The sequence below is a fragment of the Patiria miniata genome, unplaced genomic scaffold (genome assembly GCF_015706575.1).
Source record: "Patiria miniata isolate m_02_andy unplaced genomic scaffold, ASM1570657v1 HiC_scaffold_8, whole genome shotgun sequence".
NCBI lineage: Eukaryota > Metazoa > Echinodermata > Asteroidea > Valvatida > Asterinidae > Patiria > Patiria miniata.
In genome coordinates, this window is record NW_024037075.1 from 12,048,351 (window position 1) to 12,072,083 (window position 23,733).

Sequence of the window (23,733 nt, forward strand, 5' to 3'; positions counted from 1 at the left end):
TATTGTTACATGATTCTCCCAGTTCCACTTCTTGTAAGTTGTATACTTCACATGCAGTGGAAAACCATGTGTAAAAAACTGTAACATTTTTGGAGAAGTCTAGTATGGTATTCAAAAACAAACGAGCCGAAAGAGACAATTCAAAATAATGGAACACGTATTTCAAAAGAACACAAAAAAAATGCGAGGACGGTGGTTTCCGGTTGAATGCTCTCAAGGATTCCCAAAGAAATCAATAAGAGTGTTGACTCAAGTCTTTCCTTGCTAACCAATTTGTAAAGAAAAAGCCCTTGGCTATTGGCCAACGGACTGCTTATCTTCTAGAGCTGTACTGTGCAGGTTTTTGTGACTGTTATATTATAATTAATTCATACATATGTGGACAAAGTGGAATTTTTAATGGGAATAAGTTTGTGCAGTTATAGAATTTCACCAAACTAAATGTACACTTTACATGTTCATGTATTTTGGGCGCTATCGGTCGATGTGCGCTAACGGTCGATCGCGTTGTGCAGTGGGTCAATTCTGTTGGATATCTCGGAACGACCGATAGCGCACATCTACCGATCATGCCCAACATATATCTTGCGTATCAATAGTTTCTTGCAGTTTTAAAATGTACTAAAACAAGTTCTCAATTACAGTGCAAAAGTACAGAAATGTGTGCATTGATGAAGTTTTATTCTTATTTATATTGTAAACTTGTGTTCAGTTACACAAATTTCATAAATGGGGCATTCAATTTTTAATTAAGAATATTAAGATGCATTTATGAATTATGAAATGAGAAAGACAGCTTAACCCAATTACCCTTAACTTAAAGAATTATTTTAAGTACATGTAGCTGCAAGTATAAAACTTATTTTTTTATCCATCATTTTTCTTTCTTTTCTAAAAGCTAAGTGTATTACAAGTTTTAGAAGAGAATTGCTTATATTGACTAAATCATCATCATTTTCCTTAAATATTAAAAGAATCCCTTTTTTTCCCCACAACTGTGAAGTGATAACTACCCATATTTTTGCATTGTTACATCCTTTTCACACTGAAAATCCATGAATCCTGCTGAAATTCTTATCAAAAGCATTCCATTTACTGCGTCAGCATTCATAATCCTGTCCTGCCCAGAGAGCCCTACAAATAGACACAGACCCATGGACGTGATAACAAAAATATATCACCGTCTAGCATACGTGTGCGTGTATTTAGAATACAGTCCTGTTTAGTGGGTTTTCGCAGATGACAAAACCACACGGGTCCAAAGCTCGAGGACTCTCCGTGTGATTAACAGAAATATGCCGATGTATTACTGCCTTCATTGAAAACAGGTAGTTCGGTGGAACTGATGTTTGTATAATTTTGCAGGATCTGTTGAGTAATGCATGCCGGTTGTACACATAGCTTGAAGTGCTTTTGTGCAGTGACTCTGTGTGTTAGAAGTTGGAATTGTGAAATTGAGTTGTTCATTTCAAAGATACATGCAGGAATATGTGATTCAGAAGGATGATACAAAATACAGGTGTATTAAAATACCTGTGCATTAATCGATTTTCGATTAATTGCAAAGTAATCTGAAGGGAATTCTTGGTATCCTGCAAAATATTTGTGATGCTTATTTTCCCAACTGCAAATTTATGGGTAATTGTTAAAAAGGCCTTTACAATGCATGGAAGAAAATCCTGTCTTTGATGGTTCCATGCCACTACGATTTCCACAATCATTACAGTGCATGCATGTATGAGTACACGGACCATTTACACATGAGCCATATTGAATCATGTGTAAATGGTTCGTGCTTGAACTGAATTTTTGGGGTCATAAGTACAGAGTACCGGTGGTACTTGGCTGTGCCATTCACAACTGGAGGTTTTCACATACTATTGCTAGAACCAGTACCATTCTTTTCTAATACACAAGATCCAAGAATTCTGTGGAAAAAAATTCACGGTATGAGTTTTAACCATACTTTGTCATTATAAATGGATTGATCCTGAACAAAAGAGAAAAAAGAATTCCTGAACAATATCAGTAGCCACAATTACATGTATTTCCTAAAAAAAATATTCCACTGCTCACAATCAGTCCCCCGCAAATGATAAATTGAATTCAGTTTTTTTCCCCTCTCAAAAACAAGCCCTTTCAAATCCTGCTATGATTGTGTGAGGTTTCTACCTCCTGCTGCGAAAACCCACCCAAAGCCAGACTGTGTCAGGTGTGCACAATGCAATGCCAGACCCTGGGAGTGAGAAGAATGCATAAAGAGTTGAGCAAAGTTCAGAAAGCCAACTTCTGGCTTTTTGGCCGGTTACATGTGTACAGCCAGGTGTGAATTGTTGCTGTGTTGCTGAATTGTTGAGTGACAATTTGGACAATTCATTTAAAGGTGCAGTGTAGGGATTTGTCTACCCAGCTTTTTCCTGAAAAAAAACAACAAAATTGAAATTCTGTGTGTTTCTTTAACTATCACAACATTCACAGTTATTGAAAGTGTGTTACTGACAAATTTACTGAACTTTTCATGGCTCTAGCCTCAGAAGATTATGATTACTGATGAAACAAGACAACAAATGAGAATGTTTAAATACCAGTTCACGTTGAAGCAGTTTGCCACTAAAAACACCTAGGAAAATTCCATTGAGTTTAATGTCAAAACAGAACTACAGGTACTCTGCTAGCATTTTGACATTTGCATGCGCAGGAAATTTAGCAACTTTTTCTAATAATCAAGGCTCATTTTCAAACATTGATGAAGTGCCATCTCTCCCTGATTCTGCAGAAAGTTCCCTGAAAATAAACCAATCTTTCCATGTTCTGATGAAAAAATGTGAAAATCTCCCTGATTATGGAAACTTTTTCCCTATTTTGTTGAATGTAAATGCTATATATCTCCCTGATTGTTGTACAAAATCTCCCTGATTGCAAGATGCAAATGTTGGCAGACTTTCTGAAGTGCCTTCAGACTGTAAGTTGAGTGTATCAAGTATTTTGGGGGTTAAATCTGAGCCTAGAAAGTTCTAGTTGATTGAGTCGGGTCTCACCACCCAAAGATGGCTCTGTGAACTGTTACTAATCCCTGGCTGAATTGTCACCTTTTGTGCAATGCTGGAGTTGAGAATAGGGATATATTCCACACTTCGCCAAACACCAAAATTGAAAGCTTTTATTTCCGAAGTCATTTACCTCGGATGCAAATGACGGTGGCTCGCAAGAGGTCACACAAAATCACTACCATGACCAGAGTTTATTCTATTATTAACAACCATCTAAGCCCCAGGGTTCCATAAAAAGGTGTCCACTTTATTGTAATGGATTATTTTCCTTCAACTTCTCAATAGAATTTGTTTTTTTTTCATAACTGAATACACAATGCCAGGCAAGGCCTTGTATTAATTGCCCTGGCGTTGCTGTTTTTCAGACAAGTATTTAGCAATTGGTATCCTATCATTGATATTAAATTTAGCAAAGGGTTTAGTTTTCATGCAAAATTAAGGTTAAGGTTTTCAAACGATGATTGTTCAAAATATTGTTGAAGAATTGTTTTGAAGGTTTGAAATGCTGTACCGGTATTTGTAGTATTAAGGCCCTTTTTCCGACAAGGCTATTTTATTTTCATCGAAAATAAAGTTTAACCAACTAGTTATTACAAAATATGCTCTGAAAGCTGTTATGCCTACATGTACTGAATTTACATCACTTTAAGGGAATATACATCATTTGCTTTTGCTGTAATTTTCAGAAATGGATGGAACTGGGGGGTTGGAAATATAGGGCAAATATAGTTAAACTGACTTTTTTGAGGTTTTGGGTTCAAAAATGCTATAAAAACCAAGAAAACAATCATTTTCCTGTAGTCTGGTTCCCTGACTCCATATAAGAAGAAACAGAGCAGTTTACACACATTGGGGAATTGTAAGGTCGGGGAACCAGTCTAGCTGGCTTGTACCTGTTCATAGGTGTGTAATCGATTGCAAACATGTGCGATGGTCAATTGGGGCCAGTATTTGAAAAAAAAAAAGTTTTTTCCAACGCTGGTCGGCCGACCAGCGTTGGAAATCGATACAAAAATACCACTTTTCTTGAAAATGACAGTATACCAGGTGCCATGATTTTACAGGATGCTTTACACTGTCATTCACTAACAGTCCAGCAAGGTATTTCAAAATGATTTGGTAGTTTTATTTTTTGATGTTTGCAAATGTTGTATTTTCCCTTTAACCATTGTGGGAGGGGAAAAAATGTAATTTGACATTGATCGAAACGCGAAGAAGACCTCTGAAGGACAGCGTGCATAATTGCATACTATACGCTGCCATTCCACGTAAATACACAGTCGTTTAAATGTTGAGCTTCATCAGGAAATTGCACACAGTCTGTCCATATTCTAGGATTTATACACGCAGGCAGACTCATTGATCAGTGACACTGGATACAGCGTTGCAGCTGCAATCGCTTGGTGATTCTCAATTGACATTGATGGGTTTAATAGAAACGCAGGCCTTCATGTACTCTTTTAAGATGTGGAAACATTTAAAGGGAATGTACAACTTTTACTTTTGCTTCAATTTTCAGAAATAAATGGATTTGGAGGATTAGTATGTTATAGCAAATATTATTAAAATGACTTGTTTCACGTTTTGGGCTTGTATATGCTGGAAAAACCAAGAAAATCATTCATTTTCTTGTAGTCTGGTTCCCTGACCCCACTGAAACGGAGAATTTATAGACTTTTGGGGAATTGTAAGTTCAGAGAATCAGTCTAGCAGGCTTGTACCCCTTCACAGGTGTGTAATCGATTGCAAATAGTTTTTGCAGCAAAGAGTTTGCAAGCAGTTTTTGAAAAAAGCCAGTTTTCTCCAACGCTGGTCAGCCGACCAGCGTTGGAAAAATACAATTTTTCTTGAAAATGTTAGCACGCCAGGAGCCACGATTTTACAGGATGCTTTAGACTGTCATTCCCTAACAATCCAGTAAGGTATTTTGTGATAATTTGATCATTTTCGTTTTGAGATGTTTGCAAAATGTTGTATCTTCCCTTTAAAGGAATGATCTGCCGCAGGTTCAGTACATTTGAATATATTAGTAATGGATTTTCATATTTCAGTATGCAATTAGCTAGCCTTGCTTTCAGACACCAATCAAAATGGGGGAAAAGAGCATTCAATTGATGCGATTTGAGTGTTTATTTTATCAGCTTCGACTTGCTTCAGAGATTTTCGCCTTTGAAAAAAAAAAACACGTCAAATGATGATGACTCTTCATACTTCAATACTTGTACTTTGAAACATAATCTATGAGATACATTCATGTATGCGAAGTATGAAACTTGAGCAGCCAAATACTTCCTGGGTAATGTAAGACTCCATGGTATTTGACACATGATAGCATGAGTGCATACCAGTCAGTTTTGGCAAGTGCAACGATCGCAAACTTCAGATATGGTACCGTACATTAAAAAAAAAATCATACATTTGAGTTTCTTCCGTTGCATGACTGAGCATGGGGACAAAAAGAAGTACAGTCGACTCTCGTTAGTACAAACTCTGTTAATACAAAATTCTGGTTATAGCAAACATAAAGCCTTGGTCCCGACTGTGCATTTATATGCACAATGAATGGGACTGATGTTCCTCTTAATACAAAATTCTGATATATATATATACATGTAACAAACAATTTGGCGAGGTCCGAACGAGTTTGTTCAAACGAGATTCGACTGTATATTTTTGCAGGCATGTAAATTTGCAAGTACAATGTAAGAATGGATAAAAGGAGCTGGGGTTTGTGAATCTTGGAAAGGACTTTTGAGTTGAGAGCTCATGTTTTCTTGATGGTTTAAAATGATGCAGAAAATCCTCTAGTGAGTCAGTCACCCGACATGTACATGTACTGTAGACAATTTGAGGCTGATATGATACATTCCTTGCTCATTGCTAATCTCTTCAACCATGAATGATACCAGCATCCCAAATTTCAGCAGACCATGATGAAATCTACATCCTTAATGAAACAAAAACAAGTGTCACACGAACCGACACCCCTTCCCTTTAAATTTTATTCCCCCTGTTACTATTCAAACCCAAACCTCCTCCATTAATCAAATATCTAACATGACTGTCACTAAACCGGGCGCCCATTCCCTTGAAATTAATCACCAGCAGACAGGTTTTTCATGCTTTCCCGAGCAGACAATCTTAGCAGAGCTGTCCAAGTGTCAGAAAGATTTATTTGGGGTGTGATGGGGCGCAGGCTGTGATTTGATGAAATGGAGATTGGATGCTACTGAGAGATTGGCCTGCAAGATTGAGTCATGGGAAATTGATGATATATTTTTTTTGTCCAGGGGAGTGGTGAATTATTGTTGTAGGTTTTTTTCCATGGGTATGAGTTGTATTCTGGCCAAAGCTTTTGGCCTTGTGATTCAAATCTCATAAATGAAGTATCATATGACTGAGTGAGGTTAAACTGCACAGAGTTTTCCGACTAAATTTCTTACTTGTTCAATTTCTTGTGTCTTTCTAAGCTCAAATCATAGAGTTTAATTTCAAATCAGTTAACCTAAATTACATTACATGTATGTACTGTACATTGTATGTTACAGAACTTTCAAAGACATCTGCTGCAAAGAAATTACCATTTCCAAGAAAAAAGATGGTAAAGGGAGTTTCCCTTGAGTCATCCCACAAGATGACAAAAGAACTGATTCATCAGATTCACGATCTTCTCTTTGTTCGAACCGGATATTAACTAGAATTACATAACAATTGCAACAAAATGATAAAAGATTCCTCATCAAAGCAATAGGCCTACCACTCACTGTGAAGTCTCTCTGCTAAATACCGAATTGTATTTTGCACGGCCCATTTGAAAACGTTAACATTGGTTTACAAAAACTTGGCTGTATTCGTCAAGGTTCACCTACCCACAGGCAATAAAAGAAAACCCCAAGTATTCAGAAAGACCTGGTATTCACTCCGAGGGTTACCGGTGGTTCAATGGTTGCCTTGGCAACTCCAACAAAAGGCGTAAACTAATGGAGACCGCAGACGATTTTTTTTTGTCCTGAATGGTCTTGTTTGTCAAACCATGCCTCACTGAACTGGTGTACGTGCGATTTTCCTCAAAAACATGTTTGCCCTCCAAACTTATTTTCAAAGTAGAAATTTCATGTGTTCTCTATACTTAAACTGAATTTCATAGAATCATGAGAATGAACTTATCTTGTATCGAAGTTTCACACTGGCTGAATTGACAGTGAACGTATTCATTAGAAGAGATTAAGAACTCAAATTTCTGTTAAAATTTGGGAGCTCTAAATTGATGGAGCAGTTCCGTTTCACAAGTTTGCAACCCACAAGTTTTCAAAATTGTAGGTTTCTCCATTTTTTTTTCAGTTGTGCAATGTATAGTATACACATGAAAGTACAATTATGAAAACAAATTTAACTGATCGATGTACACAGCAAACTTGAGCAAGGAGCTTGTCCATGACGGTTTTATTATTTATCATTTTATTGGAGTTTCCATGGAAATAAATGGATTGGTCTATGTATACATATTTAATATATTATTATATTAGTAAGTTGGCCGAAGAGAATCTTGAACTCCTGATAGTGGTACAGTTTGACTAATTTATGATGTTCACCTTTATTGCTCATTTTTGAAAAGTCAGGCATTTGTATGTTTTGGTTTGTTTTGAGGAAAGGAAAAGGGCTGGCTGAGTTCCAGCGATCTCATATTGAATGGCATGTACCGGTATACGTGTGCATGGCCAGGTTATTGTTGCCTACATTACATTGTATACATTTTTTTCAAGTAAACATGTACCGAAATGTGTTTACATGCTCAACATGTTTACCCGGGTACTTCAAGGCTATTTTCTCTGTAGCTTTCTGTTACGGATTCAATTGTCACTAAACAGACGTCATTCCGGCTCTCTCCCATTCTTCCAAGTATTGACTTCATCATTTCCACATCAGTTGGCACCACCCGTCCTCCAGTTCACCTATGTCCTGCGGTCCCGCCTGGTACATGTTCACAACCAGTCATTCATCCCAAAATTGCCCAAGTACCTGATCCAGAAATGTTTGATTCAGGTAGCCAGAGTAAACCCCCTTTTGTGTCCAAACATTACAGCCAACACAATCTATTATTCAAGCTGGTGAAGATTAATCCCGCGCTGTGGTCTCTCTTCAGTTGCGATGTGATCTCCCCCACTGCATACATTGTTTGGAAAGTTCTTGTACCCCTCCATGCACCCCTCCATGTACCCCTCACATCCCCCTCTGTGGCCAATCACGTACCCCTCGTGCACTGCATGCTTGGCTACCTGCCTTTACAAGCCCATCCACAATGCCTCATTGACTAACAATAGGCATAGTCATCCACCATCCAATAGGAATGAAAAGTCTCCTCATAAAACCACAAAGGTCTTTAAACCCCCCTGTCATCCTTTCACAGAACCCGCGATGCATTCTGTGAGATGATTGGAGTGGGACTCCCACTAAATTGTATCAGTCCGTCCATTCCGCAGGCAAGGTTTTCTTGCTCTGTGTCCCATCCGTCCATGAAGGAATAAGTTTACTTTGCCTCAATGTGTGCTGTTTTTGATGATAATTGTGATACTCTGTTGGATTTTACTGTGACAGTTGGTTGGTAAGTTCAGCAGTTTCTTCTTTTGTCAGTATAATTTCTTCGACAGTAACTTTGGCACCAGTATGTTTCTGAAAGTACACACACGTGAAGTGTCAATGGCTGGGGACCCAAACATTAATGGAACAAAATTTGTGACTGTCGCTTGATTAAAATATTTTTACAATTAAATGTTGATTAAAGTGTAACTTGAATGTAGTAGTACCTGTGTCACAAACATGGCATTGTCCAAAAGTCAAGTTGGCGTAAAGTACATAAAGTACATGATATTGATACCGTACTTCAAGAAAATTTGCGGATAAGGTTTTAGCATTTTTGTACATGTGTATACATGTGTTAAAAGGAAATGTACATATATGTACAACATTTGCTTTTGCTGTAATTTTCAGAAATAAATGGATTTGGAGGATTAGTACTGTTATAGCAAATATTGTTAAACTGACTTGTTTCATGTTTTGGGCTTGTATATGCTGGAAAAACCAATAATGTTCTTGTAGTCTGGTTCCCTGACCCCACTTAAGATTAAACGGAGAAATGTAAAGACTTTGGGGAATTGTAAGGTCAAAGAATCACTCTTAAGCAGGCTTGTACCTCCTTCACAGGTGTATAATCAATTGCAAAGAAAATGCGGAATAGTGAAAAGTTAGCAGCTTTGAAAAAAAAGCCAGTTTTTTTCCAACGCTGGTCGGCCGACCAGCGTTGGAAAAATACAGTTTTTCTTGAAAATGTCAGCACACCAGGAGCCACAATTTTACAGGATGCCTTAGACTGTCAATCCCTAACAATTCAGTATGGTATTTCGTGATTATTTGATGATTTCGTTTTTTGATGTTTGCAAATGTTGTATCTTCCCTTTAATAATAATATGCATATATTCATGTCATAGCCCTAGCAGTCCTGAATCATCCAATTTTAATACGATTTTGCAACCCCCCCCCCTAATTCACTTGTATCGATGCTGTGATTCAGAGATTCTTGAAATCAACTCCTAAGTTGACTGGAAATCTTCAGTCGTTTTGTGTCCATCTGGACTGTGGTTTCCCTTGTCAATGGAAATGCCAGTTGTACAGCTGTACCATAAGAATGTGATTATTTAAGACTTCTGTTTGCATTTTACGGCAGTGTTTGAGCAGTCCAGTGCTAGTGATACAAGCCTCCCCAAAACAGAACCAATACAATAGCTGGACAGTTGTCTTGTGTACTTTACTTCAGGTGGTAAAACAGTGATGCCCGCCCAGTATTTGCACTGTTGCTGTAGACACAGTTTCACTGGAAACTTAAGGACGGGTCATAACATTTGCAACGGATACCTGTGAAAGAGTATTACATTTTTTTTGTAGTGAATGCTTCTTTTTCTGATTTGAAGAGTGATTTTTTTCAAAAAGCTGTTAGTGTGTACATATCACTGAAAATTATGAGCATTTTGTGATTATTCCTGTTAACTTTTTCTTCTTTTGCAGTTTCGTAGCACTCTTCTTTTCTCTTAACTATTGCTATCCCCAAATATTACCATGGAGCACACCAATTTTATATTGGACATGGTAACATTTTTGTGTTTCCAGACAACACAGGGAGGAGTTCTGATTGATTGAACAGGTAGTTTGTATTCTCAGGTGTCTGCAGTTAATTGCCCAACCTCTTGTTAGCATGCTGTGCTGTCAGTGACCCTGCCTCCCACTGATAATGACAGCACACGCTGTGTTTGTGCATGTGGTGGAAGCGGCCGCATTCCAGCGTTGTGTGGGGTGGCTGGCATAAAATGCGTTGTGGTCAATCTGAGGGGCTGGGCAGTATTAAAGGGATTATACAACATTTGCAAACATCGAAAAACAAAACTACCAAATTTTTACGAAATACTGTACTAGGAATGTTGGCAAATGACAGTCTGAAGCATCCTGTAAAATTATGGCAACCGGCGTGAAGTCATTTTCAAGAAAAGTGGTATTTTGTATAAATTTCCAACGGTGGTCGGTTGTCCACCGTTGGAAAAACCTAACTATTTTTCAAGTGCTGCTCCAAATTTACCATTTTTTTCAGTCCACATTTGGTTTGCGTTTGGTTACATGTTCATGAACAGGTGCAGGCCAGCTAGATGTTCCCTTACCTTACAATTTTCCAGCATCTATGAATTGATCCATTTCATCTTTAATGGAGTCAGGGAACCAGACTACTTGGAAATTTTTGTTTTTCCTGGTTTTTCCAGCATTTTCTAACACAAAACTTCAAACATATGTCATTGTAGCAATTATACTAACCCCTCAAATAGTTCATATCTGAAAATTACACAATTACAGCAAAAGCCAATGATGTACATTCCCTTTAACTTTAAAAATAAATACTATTTTGCCCGTTGAATGAGGGAAAAGATGCTGGTCTTATAATGTAAGGTGTTAATTGAGCAACATGTTGGTTTGTTTGTAGTATTATAATGAACTAATTTTTACGAGATTCCAGTCACAGTCTTTGCGTTAAAAGCATGATGTTCATGTCAATTCCACACCCCCCCCCCAAAAAAAAAAAAAAATTGTAAAAAAAACAACAGCATCTTTCCCACAATCAAGGATCGGAACAGTCTCCCACCTAGTATCAGTGAATCTGGGAAAACGTCTCGCTCATCATTTAGAGCGCAACTCCTCAAATTGTTCAGTGGTCCAAAATATAGGCTGTTGAAAACACGTCCAGCTCCACGCCCCAAACTAACCAACAAGTTGGTGTGATGTTTCCTGATGGATGCTTCGCCAACTAAACCATTCAGATTCAGATTCATTGAACTGTTACTTGCTGAAATATTTGAAAGTAATACTTCATTTTTTGACATTTACATGAACTATGGAGGGATAAAAAGGATTATCTTATTTTATTGAACACTTGTATCGACCTCAATTGCTGATTTACTGAAATCATTCATGCAGAATGTACCGGTATTACCCAAATGATTGTTGGTTCTTTCTTTTTATATTCCAAAGTTCATTTGCTTTGCATGGGGCCACCACCCTGGCCTTAAAATAAATATTCCAAAAAAAGACATATTCTTCAGATACCAGTAGCTTTATGTTATAAAACTAGGCACTCTGAGGCTCCCCAGTAAAACTTTGAATTTTTCTTTGCAAGAAAAAATTAGTGAAAACCACGGAATCTTTACTCAGATTTAAAGTACAGGGGCTATGTATACAGTAAAGAAAAAGGTTGTTTGGAAAAAAAGAAGAAAAAAAGAAAGAATCATTACATAAAAAAGGAAGCAGAGTTGGAAATCTTGGAGTGGAATGGAACGAGATATTCTTTTCAACTGACCTGTATTTCCGCACTTCACCTCAGGCTACCAGTGTCAAGCTTGCCAGATTTGAAGGATTTCAATGCCAGAAAAATTGACACCTGACCAGACCCTGAACTGAGATATTTGATAGTTAATTGGGTTTATGGCCGTAAACTTGTGTCAAAGTGGCTGTAAACTAGAGGATAGGAGTGATTGAACAGATTGGAGTGCCTGAGGGTTAGGAAGGGTAGTTAGTCTGGATTCAAGCATGGATTTAGGGTTCCTGATGTGTGCCTTAAGCCAAAAGCTGTTTTAGAAAAATCTCCATTTCATTGTCAGTGAAACTTAAAACGTTGATAGTGTCATGTACAGGTTGCTTTGTTGTAGAAATGTACATGTGTAGTATGAGAAAACATCAAGTTTCCATCTGGAATCGAGTCTAACCAGACAGAAGAAAAGCATAGCCATAACATGGAATTTTTACTGTTTGAATTAAATGCATGAGTCGATGGTTTGAAGCTATAGTCCATCATTTGTAGCCATCCAAAAAGTAACTGGCGTAATTATTGTTGAAAAATAAACTTGGTTGAAAGATAGTAATGGAACTAAACTCCCTGTGAAATTATCCTTTCTGGGAAGCTGTCATTGTGAAGTAATCAACGAGAGAAGGCCTTTCCAACGGTGCGTCTTAAGAAGCACCGTAGGAACATTTAAATTAGTTGTTCGTTTTGTTATTCGGCAAAGCGCGCGCAAGCATTGGCACGACGCACACGCGCGCTGTTGCTATAATTCGTCAGATCAGTGCGCAACGTCGCATATAGCTGCAATTCAAAACAATTCAAAACATGATTCAGTAACTTTTGATTTGAAATTGAGATCCTAGAATGCTGTTTTTCTCGGAATATACAGCTGAAGCTTAGCTGAAACTTCATCAGGTTAGTTGTTCAGTATCCTTCTTTAGATTTTGAACACTTTTGTTGCTTCAAACGAACAAAATGCACGAATTACAAATGATGGACTATATCTTTAAGGGATTAATAAATGCCCTGAAAAAAACCCCATTAACATGCACATGAAGATTAAGAATTAAAATCACTGAAGTGGGCACAGAATAATCGTGCCATACATGTACATGTGATACACCATGTAATAATGACCCACCATGTACAAATGTACATTGTGATAAAGTTAAGTAGGTGTAAAGTATGTGTACACATTAGTTGTTACTGATAAGTTCCAAGGGTAATTTCCGAATCACTTCAATCTGTTTGCCTCGGGGTTTTGTCTCCATGCAGTCAAGCAGATACAGGCAGAACAAAAGATCCCTGTCTCCTAGACTGACCACAGGTATGATTGGTCCTTGGTCAGCTGGTCATCAGTGGTCAAGTTGGTCATAACATGGTGGTCATAATATGCCCAGGCTTCAGCTGACCGCAGCAATCGTTTTCTGTCTTTTGTAAACCAAAGTTGACGACCTCTACCTACCGACAAAAGTCGGTACAGAGTTACACAGTTGTTGGTTTGGACTACCCGACTGCGATCTTTTCTGGCTGACTGGCCGAGTCAAGCCCTTACAAATTGTGATGAATGAAATGGATGATCGGGTATAAAAAATTTTTAGATACAACCCTTGGAAAAAAGTTGTTCCATTCAGGCCTTGATTCGTCGAAGCATGTATGTTTCTGGGAGTTCATGCAACCTGTCAATTGAAAAGTACAAATTTGCACATTGTTCAATTATTTTGTTAGTATTTATTTGTCCAGACCACATGCTGGTTAATAACTGGGTGGTATTGTTGAATTCAGGAGGGTTAAATAATATACATGCACCGTGCTGTCTTAATGACAGAGGGTCCCCACTCCCCAGATTTAAAATCAAGCAGTTAGCACATTAAAGAGCAAGCTAACTAAGGCAAAACTTGCTTAAATTTTCTATGCTAAGTCAGCACTGTTTTCCTGCCATTCTCAATGTACATGTAAGCTGAACTTGTCGGCTAAGTGTGAAATTTTGTACCTTCTAATCATAAGATTATAATTTCATTTCTTTTCTTTATCACAGAAACTCAGCTTTGCAGACTAGCCATGAAGACCAACATTCGCTGCCTGAAACGTTGACGCCAAGGAACAAAACACCAAAGACACTTGCGATGAGGAGCTACGCACATTGAATCGTCATTGTGTCATGTGACTGCCATGATGCCGAGCGAAGACAAGAAAGCCAGGCAGTCGGAATCAAACAAGTAAGTCCTTCAAATTGTCCTCCCCTTCATTTGGCCATAAGCCCCGCCCACCTTTTATTTGTGTACACGTCTCACGGTGCTAACATCACCGAGCTAACGTCACCTGACAAAAAGTCTTGATCCCATTGGTGCACTGTTAATTTGTGGAGCACTGTGGTCCAATCGTTACGATGTTCGACTCCCGTGCTGTCGTACACGTATGTGGGTTTGAACCCTGACGGGGAACATGGTGCTTGTGTTCTTGGGCTAGACACTTTACTACATTGCCTCTCGCCACAGCCACCCAGGAGTATAAATGGGTACCTGTGAAGGTAGAGACCAGAATGCGTTGATCTCGAGCTACTGCAAAAAAAACTGGTACTAATTGTGAAGCACTTTGAGACCTTTGGTATAAAGTGCTATATATACATGTAAGCACTTATTATTATTATTGATTGACAGCAGGAGGGGTCCATATTAGACTCCGTTCAGGAACTGTTGGTGGCGCTGTTCGGCCATCATACAACAGCCATTCACACACTGGTTTACGCGCAGTCGTTTAAATTGTGCTCTGTTACATATGCTGGGGAGTGTTTGGCCTAGTGGTTAGGGTTCGTGACTCCTGATCAGAGGGTCCGGGGTTCGAATCCAGCCGCTTGTCATATATTGTGTCCTTGGGCAAGGCACTTCACCCCCAATAGCCCCTCTCCACCCAGGAGTATAAATGGGTACCGACATTAGCTTGGGAGAAACCTGCGATGGACTAGCATCCCATCCAGGGGGAGTAGAAATATTCTCAGTCGTTTCATGCTACTGAAACCGGAGATAAACGCCGGCCTGATGAGCCACATTGGCTCAGGACAGACTTTACTTACTTTCTTTTTAACATACTGGTATGCTAACATGCTACACGTTATGTATGCCGTATTTTCAAGTTCATGTCTGTTAGCAATCTGTCGTCTGCATTTCCAGATTACATTCTGTGGCCGCATTCCTTGCCAACCGCCTGAAGGCTGCCAAAATATTTTCAGAGGCTCAACTTGCAATACGGCATTACTGATTGCGAGAAAAAATTGAGATGAAGGCCTTTTGTGGTAGTAGAGATTGGTGGTGGGGGATTTAAGTTGGAGAGGGATTAGCTTCATCCATCTCAAAGTGGCTAATCCTTATTGAAATTGTCCAGGCCTCGTCTTGAACAAAATTCAATACTTTGCATGAGATTTCTGTAGCATGCGATTAATTTGAGCATTGAATGAGAACCTTTTTGCCGGAGGTTTACAATCTGTTTTCTAATTCTTTAGGATTTAGTAGGGTAGCCCAGGGTTTGTGTGAAGAGATTATGTTAAGTATGAATGTCTGTACTCCCACCCCAGCAAAGACTGAAAATGATAAAAACTTACAAATCTTGGAGCTTCATGTATGTGGCAAGACTGAATTTATCCAGCATTGAATTTCCAGTTCTTGACATTAATATATTTGCTAAATATCGTCAGAGTTTTCACGAAGAGACAATTGTGGCCACGGGGCGTTGAAACATACAGTTTTAGTTTTGACAAAATCGACTTTAAAGTTGAACCCTTTTTAAACTGAAGATTTCGCCTACTTTTAGAGGACATGTTGATTATTTTTTATACCGATAGTAAGCTGAAATCTCACACTTACACATTGTACCAATTGCGAGTCAATAGACCAATTAATTGCGGAGCAATTAACATTCATAGTCAATTGTCTCTTCGTGAAAACTCAAAATTCCACAGGCGATTGGTTTTGCCGGGAAAATTGGCAATGATCCAATTGTCTCTTCGTGAAAACTGAAAATACGACTTGGGTGAAATTTTCCCTTTATTGATTCTCATGATCTCAATGATTTCATCTGATTTTGACAAAATAAATTCGCCAAGATGTCCGTTGCAATACACTTAATCGATTTCGGCCCAAAAAAGAATTTCGAAAATATATTGATTTTTGCCAAAATTGTCTCTTCGTGAAAACTCCGATGATATCTGCCAGAAATATTGTACACAGAATTGATACTAAAATCTCCAATCCATTAACAGGTGTTTTCATTGTTCCTGCATTCTTACAATGCCATTGCTGGGGTATCCACCTGATAATTACTCTCCTGAAAACAAAAAAACCTTGGCTTCAATTAAGAGTCATTCAACCACTCTTACCGTGTGTGTCGACAAACATGGACAGTCACTTTATTTTTAATCACCATTAAATTGTTAATGAGTACATCGATAATAGGCGCAGTAGTTTGTTCTGGTGGTTTGTAAACACAATACACAATCTATATTGCATTGTTGCAGGTCATTAGTGTTTAACATTGCAGAACTTGCATTCATTATTGTTTCATTAGAAAGGTGGTATTGGCCGTGGTTGACAGATATTGTAAACTAAAGAGAGTAGGCAATTTTGTTTTACTGGCTGATAATGTGTCAATAGTGATTAACTTTTATTGATGTAAACATATTCAGTTAACCACATTAATTGTTTCGAAAATTATAGATACATTGTAGATTGCAGACAAACATGTATCAGTCAAAACACCTGAACAAGTGACAAGTGAATAACAATGGAATTTATGTACCGGTGTCAGCTTAAAAATATCATTTGACAATGACATGTAGTTGATTTACAGAATGGTACCGTACATGTACTTGAAAATTTATATTATATTTTTTATTTTTTTGCAGAGAAACCAAAGAACTGACAAGACTTCTAGAACTATTGAACACACCTGCAAGTAAACAACAGGTAAGTTCTTTTGTTTTTCTAAATTTTCAAATATTGAAAAAAAAATTTTTTTTTTATGTCAAAGATACTTCTTCGTTGATTCACTTGAAATTTTCCAAAATTCCTCTTTCTCTTTGAACATAATGAGATTCCAATCTCCTAAGTTCCAATTTTCGAACCTAACTTTGGAAGTCGGGTTGATGTAGCGGTACTTTCCTTGCCTTCCACCACTGTGACTGGGGTTCGATGCCTGCCTGGGCCAATATGTGGATTGGGTTTTCCGTCCCTGCATGATTCTGTGGGTTTTCCTCAGAATATTCTATTTATTTTTCCTCCCACATCTAAAACTGTAATTTCTTCACATTGTCTCCTCATTACTGTGGATTCCACTGAATGGGCTACGCAGTTAAATAAGAAATAACAAATCTTTTCTTCTTCTTTTTGTAAAGTTGTAAAAATTGCAGTTTTACTAAGAAGGAATTCGTTGCCCTTAAAAGTTCTTGATTTTATTTTTCACAGTTGCCGTCTCTGGATTATGACCCGGCCAACAACAATAATAACAACAATGTCTTGAAGCCCGGGAATGGGACCCAGCGTCCCGTCAAGTCTGGCTCATGCCAGCACCAGAGCTCCGAAGCCGTGGCCCTGGAAAGTTTTAGGTAATATAAAGACAACTAATCTCTCAAATAAACCGTAACAAGAACGGGCAAGATTCATTAACCTAAACGTACCTGAATCCATCAAAATCAAAACTCACACCCCTGTTTTGAAGTAATTGGCGGATTCAGTGTACTTCCATATTGAACAAATTTGGGGATTTTGATGGATTCAGGACAGTAAGCCTAGCGGTACTGCAGGATTTTGATGGATTCAGGATACCTCTATTTTGAGCAGTTGGGGGACTTTGATGGATTCAGGATCTCAACAGTTTCACTCCTTGGCTATATGTTTTGTGTACACGCATGAGGTATTATGTACTACACTGGTGTATTCTGATTGACTCACTGGTAGATTCTGATGGACTCAGGACACCAACATTTTTTTGCATTGAAAGTTGATGGATTAGGATTAACCCAAGGGGTTAGTATTAATTGACTGGAGCTGGATTGGAACCCCTGACCTCTGGAAAAACATCCATGTGTTCTACCAACTGAGCTATCCGGCCAATTTATGTTAAAAATCAAAGTGAATTTGATTTACAAAAAAAAGTGACTCGACTTTTACATTTAGAGGTGCATTAATTGTACCTTTACTGTGGCCGTAAAATGTGAACAATTGTTTAAAAAATTAAGCAAGAAAATACAAAATTATTCAATTGTTGTGTCTAAATCAATTTAAATATATTAAATTACGTCTACTTGTATTCCACAGCACAAAATATCAAAGCGAAAGGAATTTCAGCGCACACAAGCATCGGAAACATTTTGACCAGGTATGATTTTATTGCTAACCTTTCAAATCTTAAATTCTTTGTAGGTTCAATCCTCAGAAAAAGAATGATATCACCGAAAGCTATCGGTAACATCAACCTTGTGAAATATAACCCAAAACCTTACAACGATCCATGCAAAGTGAGACTTTTGTCAAGGTTTGTGGTACACATGTATGCAGGTTTCAACTCCGAAAAACCCTTGTTTGGACTAAAAATAGTTAGGCTGACAATTCTTGAATTTTGTTCGACTGAAAGGAAAAGTCCATCCTTTCGGTCGGGCACTCATCATAAATTCACCATTGACATGTGTTGCCATAGAAACCAGGCTTTTGTCTGTAATTTGCGTGGAGCAGGTTGGATTCCGCGCTGTAATGATGTCATTGGGATAGTACGTTATTAGCGCTTGTTTAATTGTGCGTGCGTGACTGGGCCGTAAACGTAGGTGTACTGAAGCTTTTGGTGTACGTGGATGCTACACTCACTGTGTGCGTCATGCCAACCTTGTAACAATGTTGTACACTCTAAAATGGCATTTGTCTTGCCAAAATGGCATAAACTTTGATATTATGTCAAGGTTTATGTTTATTTTTCAGTGGTAAGCATGTTCATAATGACCACTTACAACTTTGACATTCACGTACAAGAAGAGTAAAATACACCTTTTGTTCGATGAAATATGTCTCGCAGGTGGTACATTTCACACAGTCATTTCACGCAGTCTTTCACCCAAGCATTTGTGATGACATGAAAACATGTTCAGCAAAGATTTCCCATGACTTGCGTATATTTTGTTAATTTGCTTTCTGGTAACTTCTGTGGGGATAAAATGATGGAAAAATGTTGCTAGATAAAAAAAAGAAAATGTAAAAATTGGCTTTATGAATGATTACCATACAAAACCTTTGATGAACAAATCTTAAAATACTTTTCTGCTTTTCGAGCCAAAACTACTAGTGATTCTGAGATATCACGCGCTGAAAATTGACCAAAATAAACCCCCTAAGTTTCCCATAAAAATAGTGCGCAATATACCACATGACTATAACATTACTGCACATTATCTTGCCTCCGTTTACACAATTTTCATTAACAACTTTACAAATTGTTATAAACAATTTTTGTAAAGTATGTCATTCCTTTTGATTGCTTTTTCCTTTAAATTACAATTTGGTAGTTATATTTTATGGGAAATTTAGGGGCGCGTTTTTTGTCAATTTTCAGGGGACAGACATGCAAAATGGACGTGCATGCGCATTGATGGAGACAAAGCCCGTTTTCCCATAACTTTCGTCAAGAATGCATTTACTGACGACGGCATGGCATTTAGTAAATTTTTGGACACATGTTTTTGGTCAATTTCCGGGGACAGACAGACATACAGACCCACCGACCACCAAGTGACATGTAGAAGTCCTGCCAGAGTTTTAAAAAAATATGCAAATTTGAACCTTTCTGTGATATCCCTTCACATTGTCAACACCCGGCCTCATCTCAAATGCAGACAATTTGTAAACGAATCCCCTTTGTATGTGAACGTTGTATTACATTGGTTCTCCATTTCAAGTCCTATTCATAAATCATTCCTAAAAATATATCTGGTGAGCGATATGCTGGTGACTTCCTGAGAATTTCTCACCACAGAAATCGATATTCTGTGACTGAATTGTTAACGGTTGGAACTTACCTGTCTGACCTTATTCATTTGAGACGGTATCAAAATATGTCCGAGGAATATATTCATTGGAGATAAAATAGGGACAAGATATTCTGTTGTTGAGGTCCGTGCTTGTTAGACTGATTACAGTACTCATAAGATGGAATTTGCGTCGGGGTGATGTAAATCAATATCAGTTTTGCCCTTCACCGACGTATAAAAAAACACTGTATACTTAGTGTGTTTACAGTTCTTAACAATAACTTTTCATTGTGTTTTCATTCTATTTTTCATTTTAGCTATTAGAGGTAAATTAAAAACAAACTGATCAGGTAATTTATCTTACCGCTAATTACAATAATTTTTTAAAATTTTAACCTATGTTCGTAAGTTTCATTTTTATTTTTCCCAAACAGATTTTCTCAGCACTCGTCAAAAGTAGATTATGTCAAATGTAAGTGAACCGTTTTAAAATATGTTTCACAATTTGTTTTCATGTCAATTTAGGTTTTTGAAACTCCCCCCCCCCCCCGAAAAGCTTAAATTTGAATTTTGTAATCCTTTATTCCCCCATTTCTCTGTATTGATAACATGGCTACAATTCAGATTGCAAGCAGCAAAGATGACTCCTCTAAACTGAAGCACCATCATTCAATACCACTCCTGGATGGGGTTTCCCTCTTCCATAAGGCCCATCGACATCCACCTTAAGGAGTCAATTTAGTCACGGTCCAACTCGCAAGGAAGTGATACATCCAACCATTCCTCTATTCCCGCATCAATAAGACACTGTGCCCTGCGCTCCAGTGCAAACAGTAAATTATGGATTTCTGCACTGACAGCCTTGACACGAAGCGGTATAAATGGGGGGGGGGGGGGCTTTGGCTTTCAATATTGCAGGCTCATCCGTAATTTATTTTTTGTTTGCGATATCGCGTCGAGTCGTTAAGTGGTTGATAAATCAAGAAGCGGATTTTTTTTTTTTTAGATACGGGTCGGGCCGCTCTATAAATTGGACTGAGATAGAAGAGAAAGTGTGATGAATTGGTCGGGAAATCGGAACATCTGCTTTAAACGTCTGCTGAAGATATCTCTGCAGTTTGCTAGAATTGTATTTTTTTTAGAAATGGGGAAAAAAAAGAAAACATGTCTTCCGTTTAGACCAATTTGGGTCAACTTTTTGGAATTTAAAAAATGACTGTTGCCAAAATATATTTCTGATAGAAATAAGCCATGTTTGTGGTAGATTTTTCTTTACAAATTTTCAGTTGCAAAACTCATATGTGATTTTATTTCCCCTCTTTCTACAGAGAATGGTCGGTCAGAGCGCCCCCAGAAAATATCGTTAGGGTTTTACTGTGCCTTCGAATGCTCCTGAGGGACCAAGCTTATCAGGTACAGAAAAAAATTAAGATATCCTACCGGTACTAGTCTGATATTTATTTAAATTTGCATGCACTAACATTGAAAGGATCTCGTAGAAATCTCTGCTTTTATAGTTTTTATTTAAAAGTTTCAACTTTTTGTCAACCCAGCAAATTTGAAATATTTTCGACATTGAGCATTACTTGGTCTTATCTAATACCATTCATAGGAATTTATCATTATCTTAAAAGGAGCCACATTTTTTTATTTTGACAGGTCCACATAAAAATTATTTGGTTTTGATCAATTTTTTCCCTTTCTATTTCAAGACATATAAATGATAAGTGTAGTCTCTAACAACTGCCTAACATTATTCGTGGGTGGGGTACTCAATCAATACTACTTTTGCTCAGGACTGACCTTATGTTCCGTAACGACCATTACGCCATTAAATACAATTCTTATATCTAAAAGCATTTTTCAAAAGTGTCCGTCAGAGTTTGCCGCAGAAATCAAATTAGGCTAAGTGCATCTTTGGTTGAGTCACATATTAAAATCTATTTCTTTTATCCTGTCCATATCTGAATATTCTTCATTTTACCATTTCAATGTTCATGAATTCTTCTTGGAAAGCATAATTCCTTACACACCTCCTTCAGTTCTGTTTTTCTTCAATTACAGAAGAAAAAAAATCATAATTTGACAAGTGAAGGCTACAGTATGTGTCAGTGTTAAGTTGGCATGTTTCCCCTCATTTATGTAGTATAGTGCTTTTATTAAGAATCATGTACAATGTATCTTTTTTTCTTCCAAATTTAGAAACTTCTCTTCAAGTCGGAGGGTGTAAAAGTATTATCAGAGGTACAGTACTCATTATTTTTGTTTTAAGTCAAAGCAATGACTTGTTAGTGAGTAAATTAAATTATTGAAATGTTACATTAGAATTCTTGACTACCATAAAATCAATTTCATTTAAGATAAATGAATTGCACCAGGTTTGAAGTGTTTTTAACATACTTTTCCTTAATTTGGGGAATTTTGGACCCATATTGCCTTTGTTCAGTTTGTTATATAACTTGATGTGAAAAATGAAATCGGAGTTTACCTGAATTTGAGCATTTTGTTTTTACGCAACATCAGTTTCGTCATTTGTTGTTAAGGAGCAGTAGTTAGTACTAAGTTCTTGAAAAGGATTTATTTTATTTTCCTTTTTATCGTCACAGAAACTGCAAGTTGCCACAGAAAGTTATCTCAGGAATGGACAGCAACCGTTTATGGTGGACATCCTCAAGGAAATGACGAGTGAGTCAAATTTATCCTTATCCTCTGAAAGAATTTAAAAAAAAAATTGAAACAATTTTCATAAAGTTTGTTGCTCAAAACAGTCCGAGTAATACAATCTCCACGGTTTTAACGCAGATGTTGTCAAAAACTCGCAAGAATGAAAAAGTTAATATATTTTTACTTCTTTTGCTAAGATCTCATCGTTTTTTATTTTTCCTTTTTTTCCCCCAGATATTTTCCAGAAATTGGCTAGTGATGAAAAACAGCGGGATGGGCTGATTGCATACGGAGCACACAAGGTTGGTTCCTCATTCTCCGTACCTCATGTTTGGAAAAGTTGTAACTTATTAAAAAAATGAGAAAAGAATGAAACACAACAATGAAACAAAAATCAAAATAAATATATTTTTTGTTTCTCTGCAGCCACTAGTATTACTCCTGTCTGCCAGTGACGTCATGGTACTGCACTGTTCACTCTATGCACTCATAAGTATAGCACAGAGGTAAGTTATTATTGGAGTCAGGGTACTTGTGTCCTTGGGCAAGACACTTTACTACAATATTCTCTTATACACCCTGAAATGTAAATGGGTGTTTGTGGAGTTAGAGATGAGATTGTGAACTACACTGAACCAATATTATTCCTCATGAACATGGTTAATAATTGTAAAGAGAAATTATTGTTATACGTTTCAAAATGGTTTATTTTATTTTTGTGAATTTTTTCTTTATTTTTTATTTGGTCAGCCCTGAGCCTAGAGCTTTGATTGGAGAACTGGACTGCATAGAGACCCTACTGAGAATCATCCAAGAATATGACATGCTCTCTAAGAAGTAAGTTAATAAATCCTCACTATATTTTGCAAAAAGGAATTTTGCATTCGGGAAGTGTAAATTCATTCAAGAGTTTTGTCCTTCACTGACGTAATTTGATAAGCAGTCTAGACACAGTGTTGTCACGGGCTTGCACAAAAAAAAACTGGCCAGCCAAACCCAGCAAGCTTGGTAGTCACGTGGTGAGATTCCACACTAGTAATCAGGCGGTCTCGGGTTTGAGTCCGACCCGAGTGAATTCATTCCTCAGTTTTCGTAAATTTACATCTTGCTTTTGTGTGTGCTCTGTCCTTTTTGTGAAATAT

The 23,733-nt window shown here is 37.5% G+C and overlaps 1 protein-coding gene across 1 annotated transcript in view; it reads left to right on the plus strand.

The window, feature by feature from the left end:
• Nucleotides 1-8,438: 8,438 nt before the first annotated feature.
• The window catches only part of LOC119719349 (serine/threonine-protein kinase Nek10-like), a 28,943-nt gene continuing 13,648 nt past the window's right edge, over nucleotides 8,439-23,733 (plus strand). The window contains 12 exon segments of the mRNA XM_038188771.1: nucleotides 8,439-8,652; nucleotides 13,961-14,141; nucleotides 16,820-16,880; nucleotides 17,379-17,518; nucleotides 18,231-18,291; nucleotides 20,362-20,399; nucleotides 21,256-21,340; nucleotides 22,130-22,171; nucleotides 22,534-22,612; nucleotides 22,826-22,893; nucleotides 23,018-23,097; nucleotides 23,342-23,428. Of these exon segments, the coding sequence (XP_038044699.1) occupies nucleotides 14,095-14,141; nucleotides 16,820-16,880; nucleotides 17,379-17,518; nucleotides 18,231-18,291; nucleotides 20,362-20,399; nucleotides 21,256-21,340; nucleotides 22,130-22,171; nucleotides 22,534-22,612; nucleotides 22,826-22,893; nucleotides 23,018-23,097; nucleotides 23,342-23,428 (788 nt within the window). The 5' untranslated portion in view covers nucleotides 8,439-8,652; nucleotides 13,961-14,094.